Source organism: Motacilla alba, chromosome 9 (assembly GCF_015832195.1).
Source record: "Motacilla alba alba isolate MOTALB_02 chromosome 9, Motacilla_alba_V1.0_pri, whole genome shotgun sequence".
Taxonomy (NCBI): Eukaryota; Metazoa; Chordata; class Aves; order Passeriformes; family Motacillidae; genus Motacilla; species Motacilla alba.
This window is the reverse complement of record NC_052024.1, coordinates 16,156,134-16,175,117: the sequence shown is the minus strand read 5'-3', so window position 1 is coordinate 16,175,117 and position 18,984 is coordinate 16,156,134. Positions and strand designations below refer to the sequence as shown.

The window sequence follows — 18,984 nt, the reverse complement described above, 5'->3', positions numbered from 1 at the left end:
TAAAATTTTTTTCCTTTCAATGTCTGGCACCAGAGAGGGAGAGAGAGTAAGGGCATCTGTGCCCGTGTTTCGCTGTGCGTGGTCAGGGCCATGGATGTGGCTCTGTGTGTCCACCCCCTGCGGGGACATCTGGGCATGCCAGCCCTACACACAGGGACATCTGTGCGTGTAGAGCCTGTGCCTGGGAGCACGTGTGTGAGCATGTGTGGCTTTGCACATTCCTGTGGCCTTTGCTCATGCCTGCAGTCAGTGGCTGGAGTGCATCCGTGGCTCTTGTGTGGCCACATGTCTCTCTTTTGGGTGGTTTCCACCAAAGCAACCACCCCAGGGCTTCCCTCAAGAGCTTGTGGCCCTTTCAGCCCAAAGAAAAAAGGCCATGTCTTGTAACACCATTTCCTGTCATGCTCCTGCATCTCAGCCTCTAGAATAAAAACTCCAACAACCCTGAGAGGAGCAGACGTGTGAAGCATCAGCTTTTCTTCACTTTGCCCCCTTGGACCCTGCTTCTCATACCAGAGCAGGACCAATGTCTCCAACCTACCCTGGAGCATCACAGTTGCTGATAAACCAGGGCTGAACCCAAAGCAGCCACACACAGAGCCTTTGGGGCTGTTGTCCCCCTGCAAGGCAAAGCCATGAAGGCAGTTGTGCAGCACGGAGAGGGTCTCCCCACAGCATCCCCTGGGATGCCCAGGAAGTTGGGTCCCAGAGGTGACAAATCCCTGGGGCACTCCAAGGGGAGCCACCACTTTCCTCCACCTCTTCCTTGGCCACAGGCAAGGGCAGCTGGCCTAGTCTCTTTCCTGCCAGGAGGAACAAATCCCTGAGGAATTTCAGCTGGGTGCATTCCTCTGAGGACACATGCAGTAAGGCTGCAGAGAGGCTGGGGAGCCAGGCACAGCCCAGGCTGGTGCTGGGAGCCACCGTTGCCTGGGTCCCTCTGACAGGGACAGTGACCCCCAGTTCCCCAGATGCCAGGCTGAAACCCCAATGGGGACTCAGGGCTATTGAGGGCCAGCCTCGGAGAAGAGCTCCTTTCCCCAGCTGCATATGGGGACACAGAGGACTTTGGTGGGGGTGAACCCAATGCACACAGGGTCAATGTTACCAAGACCTTACAAAGAGGAGAAATTTGAGATAATAAATAAAATTCCAAGATTTTTGAGTCAGGAGCTGTTGATGCACTTGTAATTGGCTGAACTCCCTTGGAGCAGCTTCCCTGGATAGCCAGACCCTGAACATCTCCAAAAAATGCCAGTGCCACATCCGTCCCTGCCTCCCTCCACTCCTCCACTCATCATGCTGCTGTGGAGGAGGTACCTAAAGCAGAGCACAAACCTCTGCCCTCTCTCCATTTTGTGCTAGACTTGTCATATTTTGTTGGGTTTTTTTCTCTTTTTCATCAACCCCCAACCCAGCTGGAGATACGTGAACCACAATACAGTACAGGAACAAACCCTGCCCGTGAGCACAGTGTCTCTGCCCTCCTCACCCCAGAGGGCAGTGCCCCTGAAGGATTTGTGTGCCACCAGCAGAGGCTCACCCCACCCCAGAGCAGGGATCAGTTGTCCCAGCTCCTGCAGTCCCAGCTCTCCAGAGAGACTGAGCTAAAGGACATTGAGTTTTCTTGAGCATGTCAAGTTGCTGTGGACCAAGTCCCACATTTGGAGCAATTCTGGAGGCAGCAGTTTATGAACCACCAACATACTCCGGTAAAAACATGGCTCCTTGTTCATCTTGCTGTTCTTGTTTTTCACAATACCAAAAGTCTTGAAGCCCTCGTGCCCAACGGGTGACACTTTAAGGACCTCCAAGCACATCCCTAGGAATACGTCATCGATGGGGTACAGCTCCAGTGTCTCTGAGGCCTTATGCAGCCTCTTGGCCAGGGCTCCATCCATGACGAAGCCCCCACCCCCTGCATAGGGTGGGTAGATGTTTTTGTTGTAGAGGGCACTGGGGATGTAGTACTTGTTCTCCTTCTTACGGATTGGCCTGGCCCTGTAGAGGACATCCCCCACAAAGAGGTCCTCTCCCTCCTTCTGGTCCTCCAGGAACTCCAGGATATTGCTGGGACTCACAAACACATCGTCGTCGCCTTTGAAGATGAAGCGGATGTTGTCACAGTAGATGTCGACCCACTTCAGGAAATGGACCTCTTTGAGGGTGAGGTTGAAGAAGCTGTCCAGGAAATCCCACTGCAAGATGTCCCCATAGATGTGGTTCTCATAATCTAGCAGTTTCTGGTGGTTGGCTCTCTCCTCCTGCTTGGAGGCAGTGCCCAGCAAGAACAGCGTCCTGATCCTCTTGCCCTCCACCTCCTTCTCTTGGCCCCAGGTCCTCCGGATGGCCTCGCGGCGGTCGTGCTGTGTGATGATGGACTTGACCACGATGAGCAGGTAGACATCCCCGCTGCACTTCTCTGGGTGGTTGATCAGCATGGGGAAGTAGCGGCAGTGCCGATAGAGCAGGAACTGCTGGAAGTTGGGCTCCAGCCCTTTGAACCAATCCACCTTGCTGAAGTTCTGGTTGGCTGAGCAGTTGGTAGTGGTGACATCCCAGGATTTTGTTTGCTTTGCCGTCACGGTCTCCTCCTTCATAGGAGCTTTCTCCTTCTTGGTCTTCCAGAAACCGCTGCTGATGGAGAAGGAGTTGTCTCTCTTCTGTGATTTCAAGGGCTCTGAAGGGGGCAGTTCTTTCTGCTGCTGGCCCTGCATGAACTGGTTTGGGGCCATTCCACGCTGCAGCACCGTCACTGTAATGATCAGCAAGAAGGAGAGACAAACTGTTTTGTAGATGGTCTTCTTCCTAAAGGGAAGAGACAAGGGATTAAGGAGAAGAATATACAGGCTTAAAGAGGCTTGCCTGCAAAAGCACTTCCTTGAGAGGTCATGGGATACTCATAATCTGTGTTCCATCACCTTTTGAGGAGGAAAAACCTTGTGGGAAGAGCTGCAGGACACCTCAATGCATACTCTTCCCAGCTGCATCCTGCTTGTGGGGTGGCTTTGGGGCCATACTTAACTGTAGGGACAGGCACAAGGTATGTGCGGGTGGTTGCAGAGTCATCTGGTAACCCCAGTACTAAGATCAGGGAAGGGTTCACAGGAAAAATGAAAATGGGCTGAGAGAGAGAGAGAAGTCAGAGTGAGAGTTTCAGCAAGGCAGCTGTTTCAGAAGAAAGTCCCAAGGAAAACTGCTGTTTCAGCCATCTGAAAATTGTAGTTTAGAACAAGAGCAGGAGGGAATTATCTTTTCCACAGAAGCCTTAGCTCCAAGACAGACATACTGTCCATGGCCTAGACTGGCATCATAGGTTACACAGCACTGAGAAACCAGAGCTGGGAAGACCACAAGAGTCAACATGAAACTAGCATTGCTGTTTAATTTCAAAATGGCACATCAGGGCAAAAAAAGAAAGCTATTTGAGTCAATTTTCATGGTTCAGTGGGAAAAAGACATCCCTAACCTTACAACCACCTGGGGAACCAGTATTTCTGGGGGCACTCCTGGGCATTTGGCAGCTCTTGGGTCCCGTTGCTTCCTTTGTGGTGATAAGGAACAGCGGATGCAGGGCAGATTGGGTGGGCAGATTTTCCCAGCCTGTGACAAATCAGGTGTCTGCATGTCCAAGGTGTGCAGAGCATGAGTAAATCAAACCCAGTTCTTCCTGGGGCCATCCTGCTGCTCTCCTCTGCTGCAGATCTATAGCCCTGGGAAGCTGCTGGCTTAGGGACAAACCCTGGATGGAGTTTGTGGGGAGCTTAAGCGGGATCTTCCTGAGGTCCTTGGGACTGCGGGAAAGCTGCACTTGGAGATTATTGATGCACAATTCCTCCCCAGCCTGCTTTTCCATTCAGCTAAAGGTGGGTTTCTCATCCCACTGCCACAGAGGAGGGGAACTGCCCTTTCTGCCCAGCTGCACAGCTGTAGCTCCTGAGCGTTCAGCTTCCCTCCACAGCTGTACCAACTTCCTCCTGCCTCAGTCCTGCGTGTTCCAGCCACCTTGGGCCATCTCCCTGTGCAGATGAGCACTGGGCATGGGAGGAGGGCAGCTGAGATCCTTGTCTCCACTCCCAACAGCTTCCCAAGGGCAGCCCCATCTCTGTCTGCTCTGACACAAGGTGCTTGGCAGTCCCTGGACCCTTTTCTCCCACCTCTGGGTTCTGGAGCTGATGGAGACAGATGTGGCACTGGTCTTGGGATGCCCCTGTGCCTGTCCTGTTCATGTCAGAAGCACGTCCCAGCCTGGGTGACACCCACTGGGGACAGCCCTCAGCCCTCTGCTACCGTCAGAGCCAGAAAAATACAAAATCATCTCTAGCAGGCAGATGGCACCTTCACTTCAGGACAGTCCAGAGAAGGAGCCTGGGGATGAAATGAAACATTTAACCCAAGTATTTTCCAGATAGACAAAAAAAAGCCCCAAAAAGCCCCAAAACTCTACAAGACCTGGGGGCTGGATTGTGATCAGAACCACCATGAAGCTGCTGGAGTTTTGGGCCTCAGGCTGCACCAAAACACTTATGTGACACGCCATAGGTCATCAGACTCCCCAGGGCAGGAGATAACACTGTGCTAGGGGATTCCACTCACCCTGAAATGCAGCAATCCCAGATGGGAACCAGGAGCTTTCAGGAGCTCCTGTCTCTGGCTTCGCTCTGAAGCACAAAGAACTTTTGAGCTCAACGTTGTTGTGGGAAAACTGTGATCACTAGTGTGGACTGTGGGAGCGAGCATGGAAATAAGTAATTAAGGATAAATGGATAGATATTCCTCATCCGGTTTTGTATGTGGCCACTCATCTGAGACTGATGAGGGAGCAGTTCTGATTAGATCTCACCATTCCCTTAACCCTCTCCAGCCCTGCTTGCACAGCTTTGAGCTTATTCTTACAAACCCTTCAGTTCCAATACAACTTTACTCCAAGCACAGCCAAGCAATGTTTAAAACCTCTCATCCATACCTGACACTGCTGCAGAAATAACCCCTGTCACCCTTGTACAGTAATTTCATTTGTATCAATCCCCTCCCATCCTGTCCTGTACCACCCAAGGACAACAAGCAATAAAATACTCAGCCTGAAGGATGGCCAAAGGTTCCCCCCAAGCCAAAGGGCAGGGAATTCCTGATACAAATTTTAATAATTTGCATAGGTAAGTCTGTCACTAACTGGCACAGATGGTCCCAGCCTTGGCAAACTCTGCCTAACAGAGAGGAGCTGCATGGGTGCACTGACCCCCATTACTCTCCTTGGGACAGAAGGTTCTGACCCAGGGCTGAGGGGACAGCTCCAGCTTTTATTAAGAGGTGGAGCGAGAAGTGGCCTGGGAATGTTTATAGGTGAGGTGTTGCACAACAGCACAGAAACTTATTCCTCCTTCCTTCAGTGGACCCTGTTTCCCAGTTCTCACCAGTGCAACTCCTGCTTAGTTACAAGAACCTATTTGGGATTTTTTCCTATGGGTCTGACTACAAACCACGGGGTCCCACCAGGTCCAGCAGGAACCAGGAGACCCACAGCCACCTCGGCCCTGCAGAAACCCTGTCCCTGCATTGCCAGGAAAGCGGCGGGGACTCTGAGCCACAACCGCAGGCAATTCCCATATCAAACCAAGGATTTGGGGGGGCTGCCATCGGTGCCAGCCAGGTCTGTCTGCCCCAGCTGCTGGTGTTGGTGCCATCAAGAGAGCTTTGAAAAGGTCTTAACACGCTCCTCCTCTTCCTTTTAATCCACCAAGGAAACTTCAAAAGCCTCCCTGTGAGGTGGCTTTGCGACCAGGCAGTTAAACATAAACTCCAAATTAGAGGTGGGCAGTATCCCTTTCAGGTGTTGATGCTCGAAGGCAGATGAGGCCCCGGGAGACAGGGGCTCTCTATCCCTATCCCGTTCACTTCGGATTCACGCGAAAACCTCTTTGATCCGCCAGCACTATCTATTTATGTGACAGGGGCTTTTGCTGGCCCCTCAGTTAGACCCAGTCACTGGAGGCACCGCCAGTATAGAGTCCTGTCTGTTGGCAGTGCCAAGGATTTGGCGAGGGGATCTTATAAAGGGGCAGATGCTGGGCAGAAAGAACCCAAATGTCCCCAGAAGCAGCCTGTACAATAGCTGGGTGCAAGCACCAAGCGGGGCCGCAGCTCGCCGTGGGGGTGGCCCGGAGACGCGTCCCCTCCCCATAAAAGCCGTCTGGTTAAATACAAGGCCGTAAAAACACGCTCTGGGGAAGGGGCAAGAGCCGAACCCCCGGGTGTTGCCTCTGGCGAGGGCATCTGCCCCCAAGCTGGCGCTGCCGTGGGACGGGACCCCACCGGGCAGGGCTGGAGGCCCTGCTGCCCCCGGCCCCTCCGCACAAACCAGCTCTTTCCAGGGAAAAGCTGGGAAAGGCATCCCCAGGGGCTGGGGGCCACCAACCGGCCGCCCCTGCCCGTTGCCCCCATCCTGCCTCCCGCCGGGCCGGAGCTCCGGTGCCCCGGGATGGAGAGAAATTCGCGTCGGGAGCGGACCCCCAAAGAGCCTTGTCCGGGGTACCGCGGCCAGCGAGACCCCGCCGGGGAGCCCCGCGGAGCCGCGGCGGCGGGAGGGTCGCTCCTGGGATGGGGACAGACGGACAGCGGACAAATGATACGCTCCGTCCTCGGTCGCTTCCGCATGCCCACCGTCCCCACCAGCGCTGTCCTTCCCCGGCCAGCCGCCCCCGGGGCGACTCTCGAGAGGGACCCGGTGGGGAGGGGTCCTCGCAGTCCCCCGACTCCGGGCAGGACGCAGCGCCGGGCAGCGGCAGCGCCGGGACGGCAGCGGAGGACACGGGACGGCGGGGCCGGGGATACCGGGATTCGATGGGGAGCGAGGCAGGAGCAGGGCTCGTGCTCCGCGCTCCCCGGAGATCACTCACCACTGGAACATGCTGGGAGTAGGACGGGGCGGCCGCTCCGCTGCTGGCCGGGCTGCCCGCGGTCCGGGCGCTTCTCTCTGCACTCCTCCTTCTCCTCCTCCTCCTCTTCTTTTTTCTTTTTTTTTCTCCTACTTTTTCTCTTTTCCCTCCCCTCTCTCTCCGAGGTGGAGCCTAGAGATGGATGGCAGAGCAGGTAGGTGTTTAACTCTTGCCCTGCCCCTCTGTCCCGTCCCCCCCGCCCGCCCCAGCAGACAGACACCTCCCCAGTGCTCCCAGGGCAAGGAGCTTAAAGGTGACACCCCACACGTCCCCCTGAGGAGCCTCTCCGCTGCTGATGGCACACTCACCAGGATCTGGGAGCTCAGCTCGGGGGCGTCCTAGTCCGGCTCCTCGTGTAGTGTGCCTTCTCTGGGGTGCATTAGCTCTGCCCCAGAGTCTTTAATGCCCCTTCTGGGTTACCCACCTTCCCTGGGACCCATCCTTCCCCCCACGACCCACATCTCAGGGTCCACACCTTTATTAGGACCAATACTCTGCCCAGGACTCCAGTCTCACCCAGGCATCCATGCTCTGCCCAGGACTCACACATTTCCTGGGACCCACAGCACACCTGGGGGTGTAGGGAGTTGACAGGGAGTTGCTGCAGCAGGAAGGTGCCTGCTCAGCATGCTGGGACCTCTCATGGGTCAAATTTCCAATAGCACACAGCAGGTGAGGGGTCCTTTCAAAATGTTCCTTCAGCCCTTGTTCAGATGCAGTTTCACCAGCATTCCTGCTAGAGCTGTATCAGCATGGGACATACCATTGCCCATTAAGAAGCAGATTAAAGACCTTCCTTTCCTTTTAAGCATAACATTTCAGTTGCAGGTGTTTTCAGCCATAAAAATCAGCCCTTCTAATTTCTGATATCTCCCTCTTTTGTCACCCTCCCAATCCCACCAGCTGCTCATGTCTGCCATGAAGTCTGCAGGAAATTTGCAATATTTCCTTTCCTGTCCAGCAGAGATATCCCAGTCCCTTTATTAACAGTTCCTCTGCATTTTTCATGATGAGGGTCAGGGTCTCCTACAGCTCTCACAACCCCCTGGACACACTAAGCTTCTCATGGGAAAGGCTCTTCCTTCAAAGGCTGGACTTGTAGAGGGACCCACACAACCTCTGCTACTCAAACAGCACCAAGAAAACTCCACGTCCAGCTCAGTTTGGGGAGGAAGATTGCACTGCTTTCTCCAGATCTGTTTCTCTCTCCTTATCTCAGCTTATCGCTTTCCCAGGTGCCCTGCAGCTCTGTGTCCTGGGGCCTGTGAAAGCTCCCCAGGAAACATAGCCCAAACAGGCTGCACCAGCTCTACGGCATCCCATGTCCTTATCATCACCAAAAGTCCATACATACCTTTCCTGATTCCTTTTAGCCTGTTGCCAGTGCCTATAGGAAAGTTTGTATTTGCTGCATTCATGGCCCCAAGAAAATCATGGCCATGAGATTCCCTGAGCATCAGCTTGACCAGAACAGGCTGTGAGAAGGACCCACCTCATCCCTGCAGATGGTTAGGTGCATGCCAGCCCGTGGCTGGGAATTCACCCCGCTCTGCAAAGAGGGGCTCACAGTGGAGGAGGACCCCACTGGAGAATGGCCCTTGCACGAGGGGATGTGAACAGGAAAGCCCCAAGAGCGCAACAACCGTTTCATCCCTGCAATTTGCCCTGGGACCACGATGGGGACAGGGATGGCAGCATCCACTCGTGGGGAGCTGCAGTAAATCCCAAACCGCAGCCCGGGGTGAGTGCTGCCATTGCAGGGCGCTCAGCAGCTGTGGGTGTGTGGCACTCTCCCGGGGCGCTGCGGATGCCCCAGCAGCAGCGCATCCAGCTGGCAGGCGCAGGGCTGGCCGTGCTGCAGCCTGTGGGCTGGGCTGCTCCAGCATGGCAGCGGCACTGCCACAGGGTGAGGAGGGCTCCTGGCAGCCTGGGGCAGGGAGCTGTGCCAACCCTGCTCCCAGTGTCCCGCCTCTCATGGCTGCTTCCGTGCAGGAAAGCTGTAGGGCCACAAGCACAGGGCTTCCCGGATGATTCCATGCTGCTCTGCAGGGTTTTGGTTCAAATAACCTCCTATGTCCCCCTGCGTGGGAAAAAGATGCACATCCCACTGCATGAAAGCACTGCAGGCCTAGGGTGTGAGGGCTGCATAAAGCTTTACCTCTGATAATCATTAAAGGCTCAAATCCTGACAGATCTGGGGCTTCTGATGCCTGGGATACACACAGTCCTGGGCATCCCTGGCACCACCAGCTCCTGTTTCAAGGATCAACCTGAAAATGAAGCAGAATTGTTTATGATTTTTTTTTCATCATTACATAGAAAAGTTTAGGACAAAACCAAGATTTCTGCTCTTCAGATTCACCCTGGGAAAGCAGAAAAGCAGCAGGAAGAACAAAATCCAGCTGAAAGCATATTTCTTTAAAAAAGTCTTAATCCACACACATTCCCTTTGCCTCTTTTCAGCACCCAGCAAGAACAGGTTTCACATGAGCAGCCACAACCATTCCGCTGAGAATGAAAGACGAAAAAGAGAAACCTGAATATTTTTATTCACCCCAGCAGACTCAGCCAGCAGCATATCCCTGCCATTCCTGCCCAGCCCTGCCTTCACCAAAGCAGCTGAACCTGGAGCCTTGCCCCTCCTTCTCTGCAGCACCCATCACCTGTATTTCTTAGGTCTGAGCCATTAGACTGAAATTTGGAGGCACCAGGCGCCTTTTTGGCACTGTGAGCAGAGCTGCAGATTTCTGGATAAGTGCTCTTGGGTGGCAGGTGCTGCTTGAGCATGGAAAAGCCGAGAGTTCCTCTTCCTTGCACAACACCAGTGACATTTGAGGTGTGCCAGGCCACAGCAGCCCAGGGAGAGCTGTGAGGAACGGCACTTGGACATGCTGTTGTTGCATTGGACAGGCATGTAGAGGGGAAGGCAATGCACGGATCTTCCTGGGTGACACCCAAGTGACAGCCAGAGGGACACCAGCTCCTGCTGGCAGCAGCCATCTCCACATTTGATGGCTCTTATGACCCATTTGGAGAGAGCCAGTCCCAGTGCCACACACTCACCCAAGCATTATCCCAACTGTTGGCACTGACGGAGATGGGGATTGGCAACCTGTGGGGACAACAAGGCTTTGGAGCTGGCATCAAACAGGGCTCCAGGACATTGTCTGGGTTAAGGGAAAGGACGAGGACTGGGGTGATGCCCAAGTGGCTCATTTAGATGTTCTCAAAACTAACCACAATGCTTTCTTTGTTTTAAGAATCCTCTTTTAATTTCAAAGTGGACCTGAACTAAAACGTTTTATTTTAAAAAATAGTACAAAGAAGTAAGTGAGCTTTTTTTATTAAGTTTATGTAATCCCAGAAGACTGGCTAGTGGCAGATTGACCTAGCCAGTGTTTTCCCACTCATGGTTTGGAATTTGTTTCACTGGGGAAAGCTAGACTGGTTTCTTTGATATGGTTTTTTTTTTTTTGGTGTGTGTGAGTGTTGTTTTCTGATTTATTTTCATTCCAGCAAATTATACATACACAGAAAAAACTCTCACTTCTTCTTCCAGGAATTCTCACACCTCCTGACCGCTTGTGCCAACACTGTGGTCCCTGGGCTGGGTTTCCCATACAAGCTGAGGTCCCGTTGCCCTGCAGAGACACACAAACCAGCCCTCTCCTCCCCAAACCTCTGAGTGCCTGGAGCAGGACCAAGGGCTCAGCCTGACCCGAGAGCAGCTGCACAGGGTGGTCACACTTGTAGGTTTTTCTTTGTTAAACCACTCACCTGTGGTGTACCCTGGAGCAGGGAGGGAGGTCAAGGCTGCAATTTGTTTGGCTGAGCCAGACTCGCACCACATCAAGACTTTGCACACACTCAGGAGCAAACATCCTGGATGTGATAGGACAGGGAATGTTCCTTTCTCCTTAGATGTTTGTTTTATAAGCACCTTTCATGATGCTGTGGTAAAGAGCAGCCCTGTGAGACTCGCCCATCACCACGGCTCTCACGTGGAATGCTGGGAGCTGTGAGCGGGACCAGCTCACAGGGAAGGTTCCCCAGGCAAGGTTGGGATTAATTATTAACCTGATTTATTGCTGCATCTTGGAAGGTGGAGCAGACGTCACGGACTGACCAGTCTGACGTGGGACACCGGGAAAGATATCCACCCCCACAGAAAGCTCCCTCTGCTTGCCCACGCTAACAGAGCCATAAACCAGACCCCGGGCGGGGTGAGTTATTTACTCATTAACCCCAGTGCCCCGTGGCTGTTTCCATCCCAGTGCCTCTGTCAGAGCAGGACCATACTGGCACCCGGGATGCAGGAGGAGGTTTTCTGCCTTGCCACAGCCAGCTGCTCCATCCCATCCCATTGGCCTCGGCATCTCACACACTGAAACACTGGGGGCTGCTGAAACACCTTGAGCCACGGCTGAAAGCCACACCCTCTGTCCTGCCTGGAATCAAACACTCCGGGATTTGCAGGATTTCTTCCAAAAAGAGGGGAGGAGTGTAAGTTGCTTTGCAGGGTGATGGCTGGGCCAGCCCCTGTTGCTCTGGGGTCCCCAAGGTGCTGTTGCCCTTTGCAGACCCAACCGTGGGGTGCAGCTGGGGCTGGCAGGGAAGTGCTCTCCTGGTCACTGTGCCAGGAGCCACAGGAGCAGGGCAGGAGGAGGCACTCAGCAAACCTGGATGAGCAAATCCCAGACCCAGACCCACCCAAGGGTTTCTGTCCTTGTGCTGCCCCTTCCTCACTTTCCCCAGTGAAAAGGCCCCCTCCAGCCTCAAGGCTGCTGCCCACTGAGGATGCTGCCTTCTCTTCCCACGGGATTTAAACCCCCGGGACACCTGGGGGGCCCTGTGTGGCTGTGCTGTTGCTTTAAAGCAGCAGCTGGATCCAGCTGTGACTGCGAGTAACCCTCACCACAGCCTTGCCCGGGCCTTTTATGCATTTTCCAGCGGTTCCAGAGGCGCTTGGCGGCAGCGCGCAGGGGAAACCGGACTCACTGGCTGCTGGCGAGCAGAACGGGAGGGGAAAGGGAAAACATTTCCCTTCCCAGAGGAGCAGGAGGAGCCCAGTGCTGCAGCTTGGGCAGCGGGCACAGAGGGGGCAGGCTCTGGGGCGTGATGCAAACAGCCTGAGGCTGGGCACAGTGAGCCACAGGCCCTGGCTTGTCTCTCCCAGCTCAGTGTGCCCCAGCGAGAGGTGCTGACCCCAGTGTGCCTCAGTTTCCCTTGTGCAGAAAGTCCCAGGGTCTGGGTTTTTCCTGAAGACCTGTAGTAGGATGGCATCCAGGCACTGAAAAAAACAAGCCCATGAGGGCATAAGATGGATAAATCTTACGGGACGTGAATGTGGGGTTTGAGGTGGGAGACACTCTCATGATGCCCAAACCCAGAAAGGAAGGAGGAGGATGGGGTGGTTGGAGGACGGTGGTGGTTGGGAAGGGAAAGTTCTGTCCTGGTGCTGAAGGATGATCATTTCTATCCTGGACCCTCCAAAGAGGTGGAGAAAAGGAAATCAGGAGTGTTAGGAAAGCAGTGTCATGCCAGCAGTGAAATCGGGAGTCCCGCCTGTAGAGATGCTCCTGCCCATCGCAGGGACCATGGGCCAGTCCTGCCCAGCCCTTGTCACCCTGACTTTTCTGCCACACCAGCTGTGGGCACAGCCTGAAGGTAAAGCCCTGGCTGGGCACCATCCCATGGAGCCACTCTCCCAGCTCCAGCCTGGGAAGAGCTACGCTCCAGGTGCCAGCACAGCCCTGGGAAGCTGTGCTGCCTGGGGACTGGCATGGGCCCAGAAGCCATGAGCTGCAAGGAGACAGGAGACGTGTTTTCCGTTGGGCAGGAGAGCACTCGCGACGTCTCTCATGAGTCAGATGGAAAGGACGGCTCAGGAGTCACCTGAGCCTGGCGGCTGCCTGCCCACGGCCCCTCTCCAGCCCAAGTGGAAAAACATACAGCCCCATCCATGCCTGCTGAGACCCTGAGCTCTGGCCGAGCCCCCTCCTAGGCTGGCAGATGCAGAAATGCTCACATTAGCCTTTTTTGGCCAAATTGGTTTAGGAGAGAGGCAGAGACAACTCAGACGTCCCTGGCTCTGTGGCTCTGCTCAGCATTAATCATCACTCTGCTGCTGCTTGGCGCCAAAACCTGGGCTCTGCTACAGCCACTGGTGGATCTGTCTCCAGCAAGAGACAGAGAGAGGGAGAAGGAGGGCATGTGGAGTGCAGACTTCCCCTCTTTGGCTGGGGCTACTGGACTGAAGCCATGGCAAAGCTCCCTGCACGCGCACGAAGGGAGGGCAGCACCCGCAGTGCCACCCCCGGGCAGGCACCCGCCGGGCACACAGGATGACCCTTGCATGGGCACTGCTCCCCAGCCCAGCTCAGGGAGCTGGTGGGAGAGGTGACAACAGCAATCTGCTAGCCTGGGAGTAGCTGAGACATAAGAGAGCCCTCTGGAGAGGAGAAGAGAGTCGGCACACCCAGACGCATTCCTGAGGTTTGGTTTCCATGGTGGGATGTTCACCCGACGGTGAAGTCATTCTATGCTGTGAGCTGAGATGGCCAGTGAGTTAATGCATGGATCCAGCTCCTTCCCTGATTCACAGCAGGCGCAGCCACAGCCCCGTGCCATCCCTTGGGCTGACAGTTCTCACGTGGCATTTCCAGTGTCTTGGTGCAGGGAGGCTCCAGACACCGCTGCTGGGTTGATCCCTGCCTCACCATGGGAAAACAGTTCCTGCACAGGGTGGAGGACAAACTGATGGCTCTCCTGGGTCCTTCCAGCCCATTTGTATCATCACACTGTGCTCCCCATCGTGGTTTACTTTCCCTTCATCCTCCTGCTGTCACTGGTGACAACAGGACAGAAATGCACCACCCTAAGAGGTCATTCCTGCAGGGCCAAAGCTTTGAGAATCTGCCCGACACTAGAGAGAAGTTGGGAAGGATGGAGAACTGGGCATCATGGAAGGAGCAGGATGGAAAGCCCATCAGTCCTTGGGGCGAGGTGGCAGGGACACTCCCTGGCACAAGCAGCTCATGGTGCCAACACCGAGTGTGGGGCTGCAGAGCTCAGTGACGGGGCTCCACAGATCAACAAACCAGAGGTGTGGTGGGTGAACTAGCCCTGAAATGTCAGCCAGCAAGTTGATAGGATTATTCCCAGCCTCTGGGGTGGTTTTCTGCAGGTCTGAAGGCACAGGGATGTGGCCAGGCTGCCCAGAGCCATCAGTGGCCATTTTCTCACTCTGCTTTTGGGCCGTGGCTATTTGTGCTAAAGGGCAGTATCTGATTTTTCATCAAAGTTCAACTCCCTCACAGTCCAGTCAGCCAAATCCCCATAAAAAGCCCTTTAGGATGCATCTCCTGATCAACCACCACTGCAAGGGCCTTCTGCACACTCTCTGCACCAGTGGTCCCCTCCTGCTCTTCCCAGCAGATGTGGGCTCCAGGACAGGGGCAAGCTGAACCCCAAGGAGCCTCTACTCTTCTCTTGCTGGTGTCTTACACAGGCACATGATACCTCTGGAAGGCAGTAGGACATGCCTAATCCTCAGATACACGATGGGTGACCTCTCTGGGTGGTAGCAGCACCATGTGCAGAGCTGTTTGCTTTTGAGATAAAACCAGACCTTCCCATACATGCTTGCATCTAATCTAAACCAGAAATCCCTCCTTACTTCTCATCTCACATGCAGCCAGGCACAGAGGTCCTAACTGGGACCACCAGGAAGCCACCCTCCCTTTGGGACTGCCCAGAGCTATGAGCAATGTTGCCTGCTCCAGGAAGTGACAAGTCACCTCCTGGCTCTGCCACTGCAGATGACATCCCCGGGGCCAGGAGGTGATGCTGGGGATGTGTAAGGTGCTGGCACAGCCCGGCAGCCGCCTGGGTGTGTGTCAGCCAGAGCGGGAAGCGCACGGCCAAAGGGAGCCAAAGAAAACCGGCAGCTCCAGGGACGTTTCACACCAGCCAGGATGGAGCCCCAGCCCTGCAAGCCAGTGCTCAGGGCACCAAAATGTGACACAAGACAGCTCCCTATCTCAAGGACCCCAAGGATCTTTCCAGGGCTTTCCCAGCCCTTCCCCAGGCTTTGTTTCACCCAAAGTCACAGGAAAGTCCAGTGACGGGGGCAGACAGACCCAGCCTCCACTGCCCCTTCCCGTTCTCATCCCTGACCCCTCGCAGACACCCAGGTGTGAAGCAAGGCTCCCTCCAATCCCTCCAGCCCTGGAAATCTCCTTCAGCCTCCCTCCTTCCCCGGGCCCTTTGCCCGCACTCCACGCTAATGAGATCCATTTCGCCGCCTTTCCCCGGGCAGCCGGCCCCTCCTGGAGCTCCACGCTGCCCTCGGGCCCGGCTGACTCACGCTCGGCACACACTGAGCCCTTTCAGCAGCCTCGAACACTGCCCCAGTCTTCGCAGCGCCGCCGCGCCGAGCCCCCCCAGCGCCCGCTGCCGCCCCGGCTGCCGGCCAAGGGGAGACATGCCCGGCCTCCTGAGAGAGCGGCTTTCACGGCCGGGGACCGGGGAGCTGCCCGGAGCGATCGCGGCCGGGGCGAGGCACGGGCAAGAGCTCGGCCCAAAGGGATGGACGCACAGACTGGGGCGCTTTGAGCAACGGGCAGCAGTTAAAAAAATAAATAGACGTATTTGAGAAGAAAAAGGTTTACAAGCTTCTAATGTGACCATTCTTGGCTTGGACTGATGAGACCTGTCGGGAGTCTTTTCCTCCTTTCTGCCTTCACCAAACTTCCTGTGACCAACAGCGGGGCTCTGTCTGTGTGGGGATGGGGCCGCAGAAGGGGCTTCTCTGTTGCCCAGCTCCCAAACCAGCAGGGGCGTGGGCGCCACCATCCAAACCACCCCTCGCCCGAAAACGTGTCCTCCATCAGAGGAGCTGCTGGAAAAGCCACTTGCACTTTCTCGGGGCCAGGGCTGTGCAGAGGATGAGCTGGAGGCACATTGTCTGCAGGGCAGCACCAACCCCTGCACTGCACTGGCTCCTGCTTGTGCAAGGGGACGCGCTGGCCCTCCCCAGAGTTTTGTGTCTAATGGCCAGGGGTGAGGTGCTGGAGCTGGCAAAGTCCATGCATGCAGTTGTAGGGGAGAGTGGTGCTCAGGTGTACCCCAAAAGGAGCCCTACCAACCTGCCACAGCCCAACACCAGGGCTTTTCAGCTGAAGGGCCTCTCCAGCAAGGCGCACATGCCTCAGGAGACACAGAGAGCAAGGTGAACTCCTGTGACCCTGGGTGACACAGAGGGGATGTGCACGAACACAGCAGCAACCTCCGGGCATGAGACTGCACGAGTATCTTCTGCCTCTTTCCTTCCTGCCTCTTGCTGTGTTTTTCACCTGTCATTTTCTGCTCAGTTTGCCAGAATGCCCAAAATACCTGACAAAACAGATTCCTCTGTCTGTCCAGGGAGATCACCTTTACCACAGCTCTCAGCACAGATGGGACAAAGGGGTCTCGCTCACCCTCGCTCCGTGGGCAGCATGGCAGGGTCACCAGTGCAGCTGAAGCTGTGCTGATTTACACCTGTAGAACATTTGGACCCGCACCAAGCTCAGCTCTGGGCTTGGGAACAGGGTTAATGGGAAAAACCTGCAACCCTGCCCGTGCTACACTGCAAGAGGCAGCTGAACAGGCTCAAGGGGAATCTCCACCAGGAGTTTGCTACTGACTGCCTGACAAACCTCTGCTCTTGCCCAGGCATTTCTCCTTGGAGGGTTTGTTTGTCCTCTTCCACAAGTAGGGCCGGAGAGGGGAAATCTCAAAATCTTGGTGGGAGGAATGTGGCAGCTGAAGGGCTGAGGTGTGCACCACAGCCACCCTCCCCTCTGGACGCTCGCCAGGTTTCGGTAGCAGTGAAGTCCCTCTTCAGCTCCTGAAATGAAACTGCAAATGAAACCACCACAATAAATGAGTGAGTTTTATAAGCCTGGAAAGAGGCATGAGGTTTTGTAAGCTGTGCTTAACCTGTGAAAGGTCACCTGGAAACTGCACTCCTGGCAGTGTGGGGTGAAGCTGTGTGTGTGGACACCAGCAGCAGCTGCCCCAGGGAAGGAGATGTCTTGTGCACAATGCTGTGCTGAGTACAGCCCACAGACCCAAACTGCCTCGGAGCAGAGAGCAAGTGCTGCTGCATCAGGCTGCAGAAACCCTTTCCTCTCCTCAGTTATCCTTCCAACATTGCCTGGTTTTGTTAAGGAGGAGGGGGATGGATCCTTTGAACCCCTTAGCCCAGCCCAAGGATTGTATGGGGAGGACAAGACCCAGCTTTCAGGGCAGCGGTAGCTGTGCCAGATACTATGAGGCTGCAGGAGGGTGGTGGCAGCCACGGGGGACAGTTCATGGGTGAGGTTTAAATATATACAGAGCCCTGAGATTCCTAGAGCCCAGAGGAACCCCATTTCCCAGGCCCAGTGTTGCTGAAATGGAGGAAGGGCCAGTGAGCATTTCCCACACCCAAGCCCTGCAGGGCACTGTGTGCTGGGGTCAGCAGGGAAGGAGGGAGCCCTGCCCCTGCAGGCAGCTCTGTTTTGGGCTGGTCCTGAATCCCAGGTGGGTCCCAGTGGAGCAGTTTGCTCACAGGGCTGACACAAATATCTCCACTGCTCCTGCTGGCCTTGGGATCACCCATCCAGAGGCAGAGCCTTGGGCCAAGCCATAGCTCTGCCAGCAACATTATCTCCACTGCTTGCAAAGGGAGAACCAACACATTTCACACCCAGGAAACACAGAGGTTCTTTTCTCAATAATCTGGAAAAGCGATTGATATATGTGTGGAGGAAGGGGAGAGGCAGAATAACGTATTTATGGAGCTTTATTCGTCACTGGTTCCTGCACGGCCAGGCTGGACAGCTCGAACCTGCTCGAACCTGCTCCTTTGTGGCAGAACGCATTGTTTGAGTAAAACCCAATACCAGCAATCTCACTGATGCAACAGAAACCTGACCAGATGCTGCCTACGCAAAACAATGCAACAGGAAAAAGTAAAATTGAGGCTTAGAGCAAAAGGAACAGTGCAGGAGGAGATGTGTGGCACTGGTACTTTGCACCCCATTAACTGGGGGTGGCAGAGCAAAAGAAAACCTGGGCTGGGCTGCACAGCCCCAGTCGTTGGCCTTTGGTGCATGTTCAGTGGATGGAGGAGGAGGATGTGGAGGAAAAGTCAGATCTCACGTAACAGCTTTTAGCTGGTGTGTGCAGAGCATGGGCTAAGTTTTTGTAGAAGCAGGATCAAGACTGATTCAATTTCACAGTGAAGTCAATGGTATGTAGGAGCTTCCCTCCTGAACCACACCATCGGGGGAGACGTGGTTGTCCAGACAAACACCATCTATTTCTCACCCTCAGGGTCATGCATGCTAGCTTCAAACTGTGCCTGGAAAAGAAAATAAGAAGAAGCTAGTACCGATCATGTTGACATTTTAAGTCTCCAGACAATCTCAGCAGCCCTCGTAAGCACAACACTGCTGCTGTTGCCCCAGCTGCAGCCAGCCTCCCGATGCACAGAGCAGTTCTTGCAGCCTCACCCTGCCCAAATAAATTCACTCTGCTGCAAGAACACAGGAGACAGCCCTAAGGGATCATAAGAATCACCCCTACCACCAAGAAATGGGACCCCCAGATTAAACAATAAGGATTAAAACAGGACCCTTCCTAAAACTCACCCTCTACCTTTTTGGGGTGCTGGTCCCCGCAGCCTCCCAGCCCTGCTGCCCACACTCCAAGGAGGCTCAGGGGGAAGCCCCATATCTCCCCTGCTTTTCTCTTGCAATCTCCTGTCTCCCCCGAGGCAGCTGCAAAGCTCTCTCTTGCTTGAAGGAGAGCTTTTAAGGAGACACTTTTAAACTATTACATTTGCATTTGAGACAAACACCCACCACAAAGGTATTCCTCAACTTCTTTGTGATGTGCAAGTTCTGAAGGTAGGTGTGGTGGTAATTCCGGAATCTTTACAGGCACAACCTCAATTTCATATTGATTCAGCCTTTCCTGCACCAAGCCTGTTGTATGACCTTCTCCATGGTTAAGCCTA

General features: G+C 54.8%; 1 protein-coding gene across 1 annotated transcript; it reads right to left on the bottom strand.

Moving 5' to 3' along the window:
• Positions 1-1,395: 1,395 nt before the first annotated feature.
• Positions 1,396-7,041, bottom strand: B3GNT7 (UDP-GlcNAc:betaGal beta-1,3-N-acetylglucosaminyltransferase 7). The gene is made up of 2 exons (XM_038146439.1): positions 6,897-7,041; positions 1,396-2,808 (listed from the first exon to the last, which is right to left on the bottom strand). The coding sequence occupies exons 1-2, from the start codon at positions 6,905-6,907 to the stop codon at positions 1,608-1,610; spliced, it is 1,212 nt and encodes a 403-aa protein (XP_038002367.1). The 5' UTR covers positions 6,908-7,041; the 3' UTR covers positions 1,396-1,607.
• Between the last annotated feature and the right edge of the window lie 11,943 nt (positions 7,042-18,984).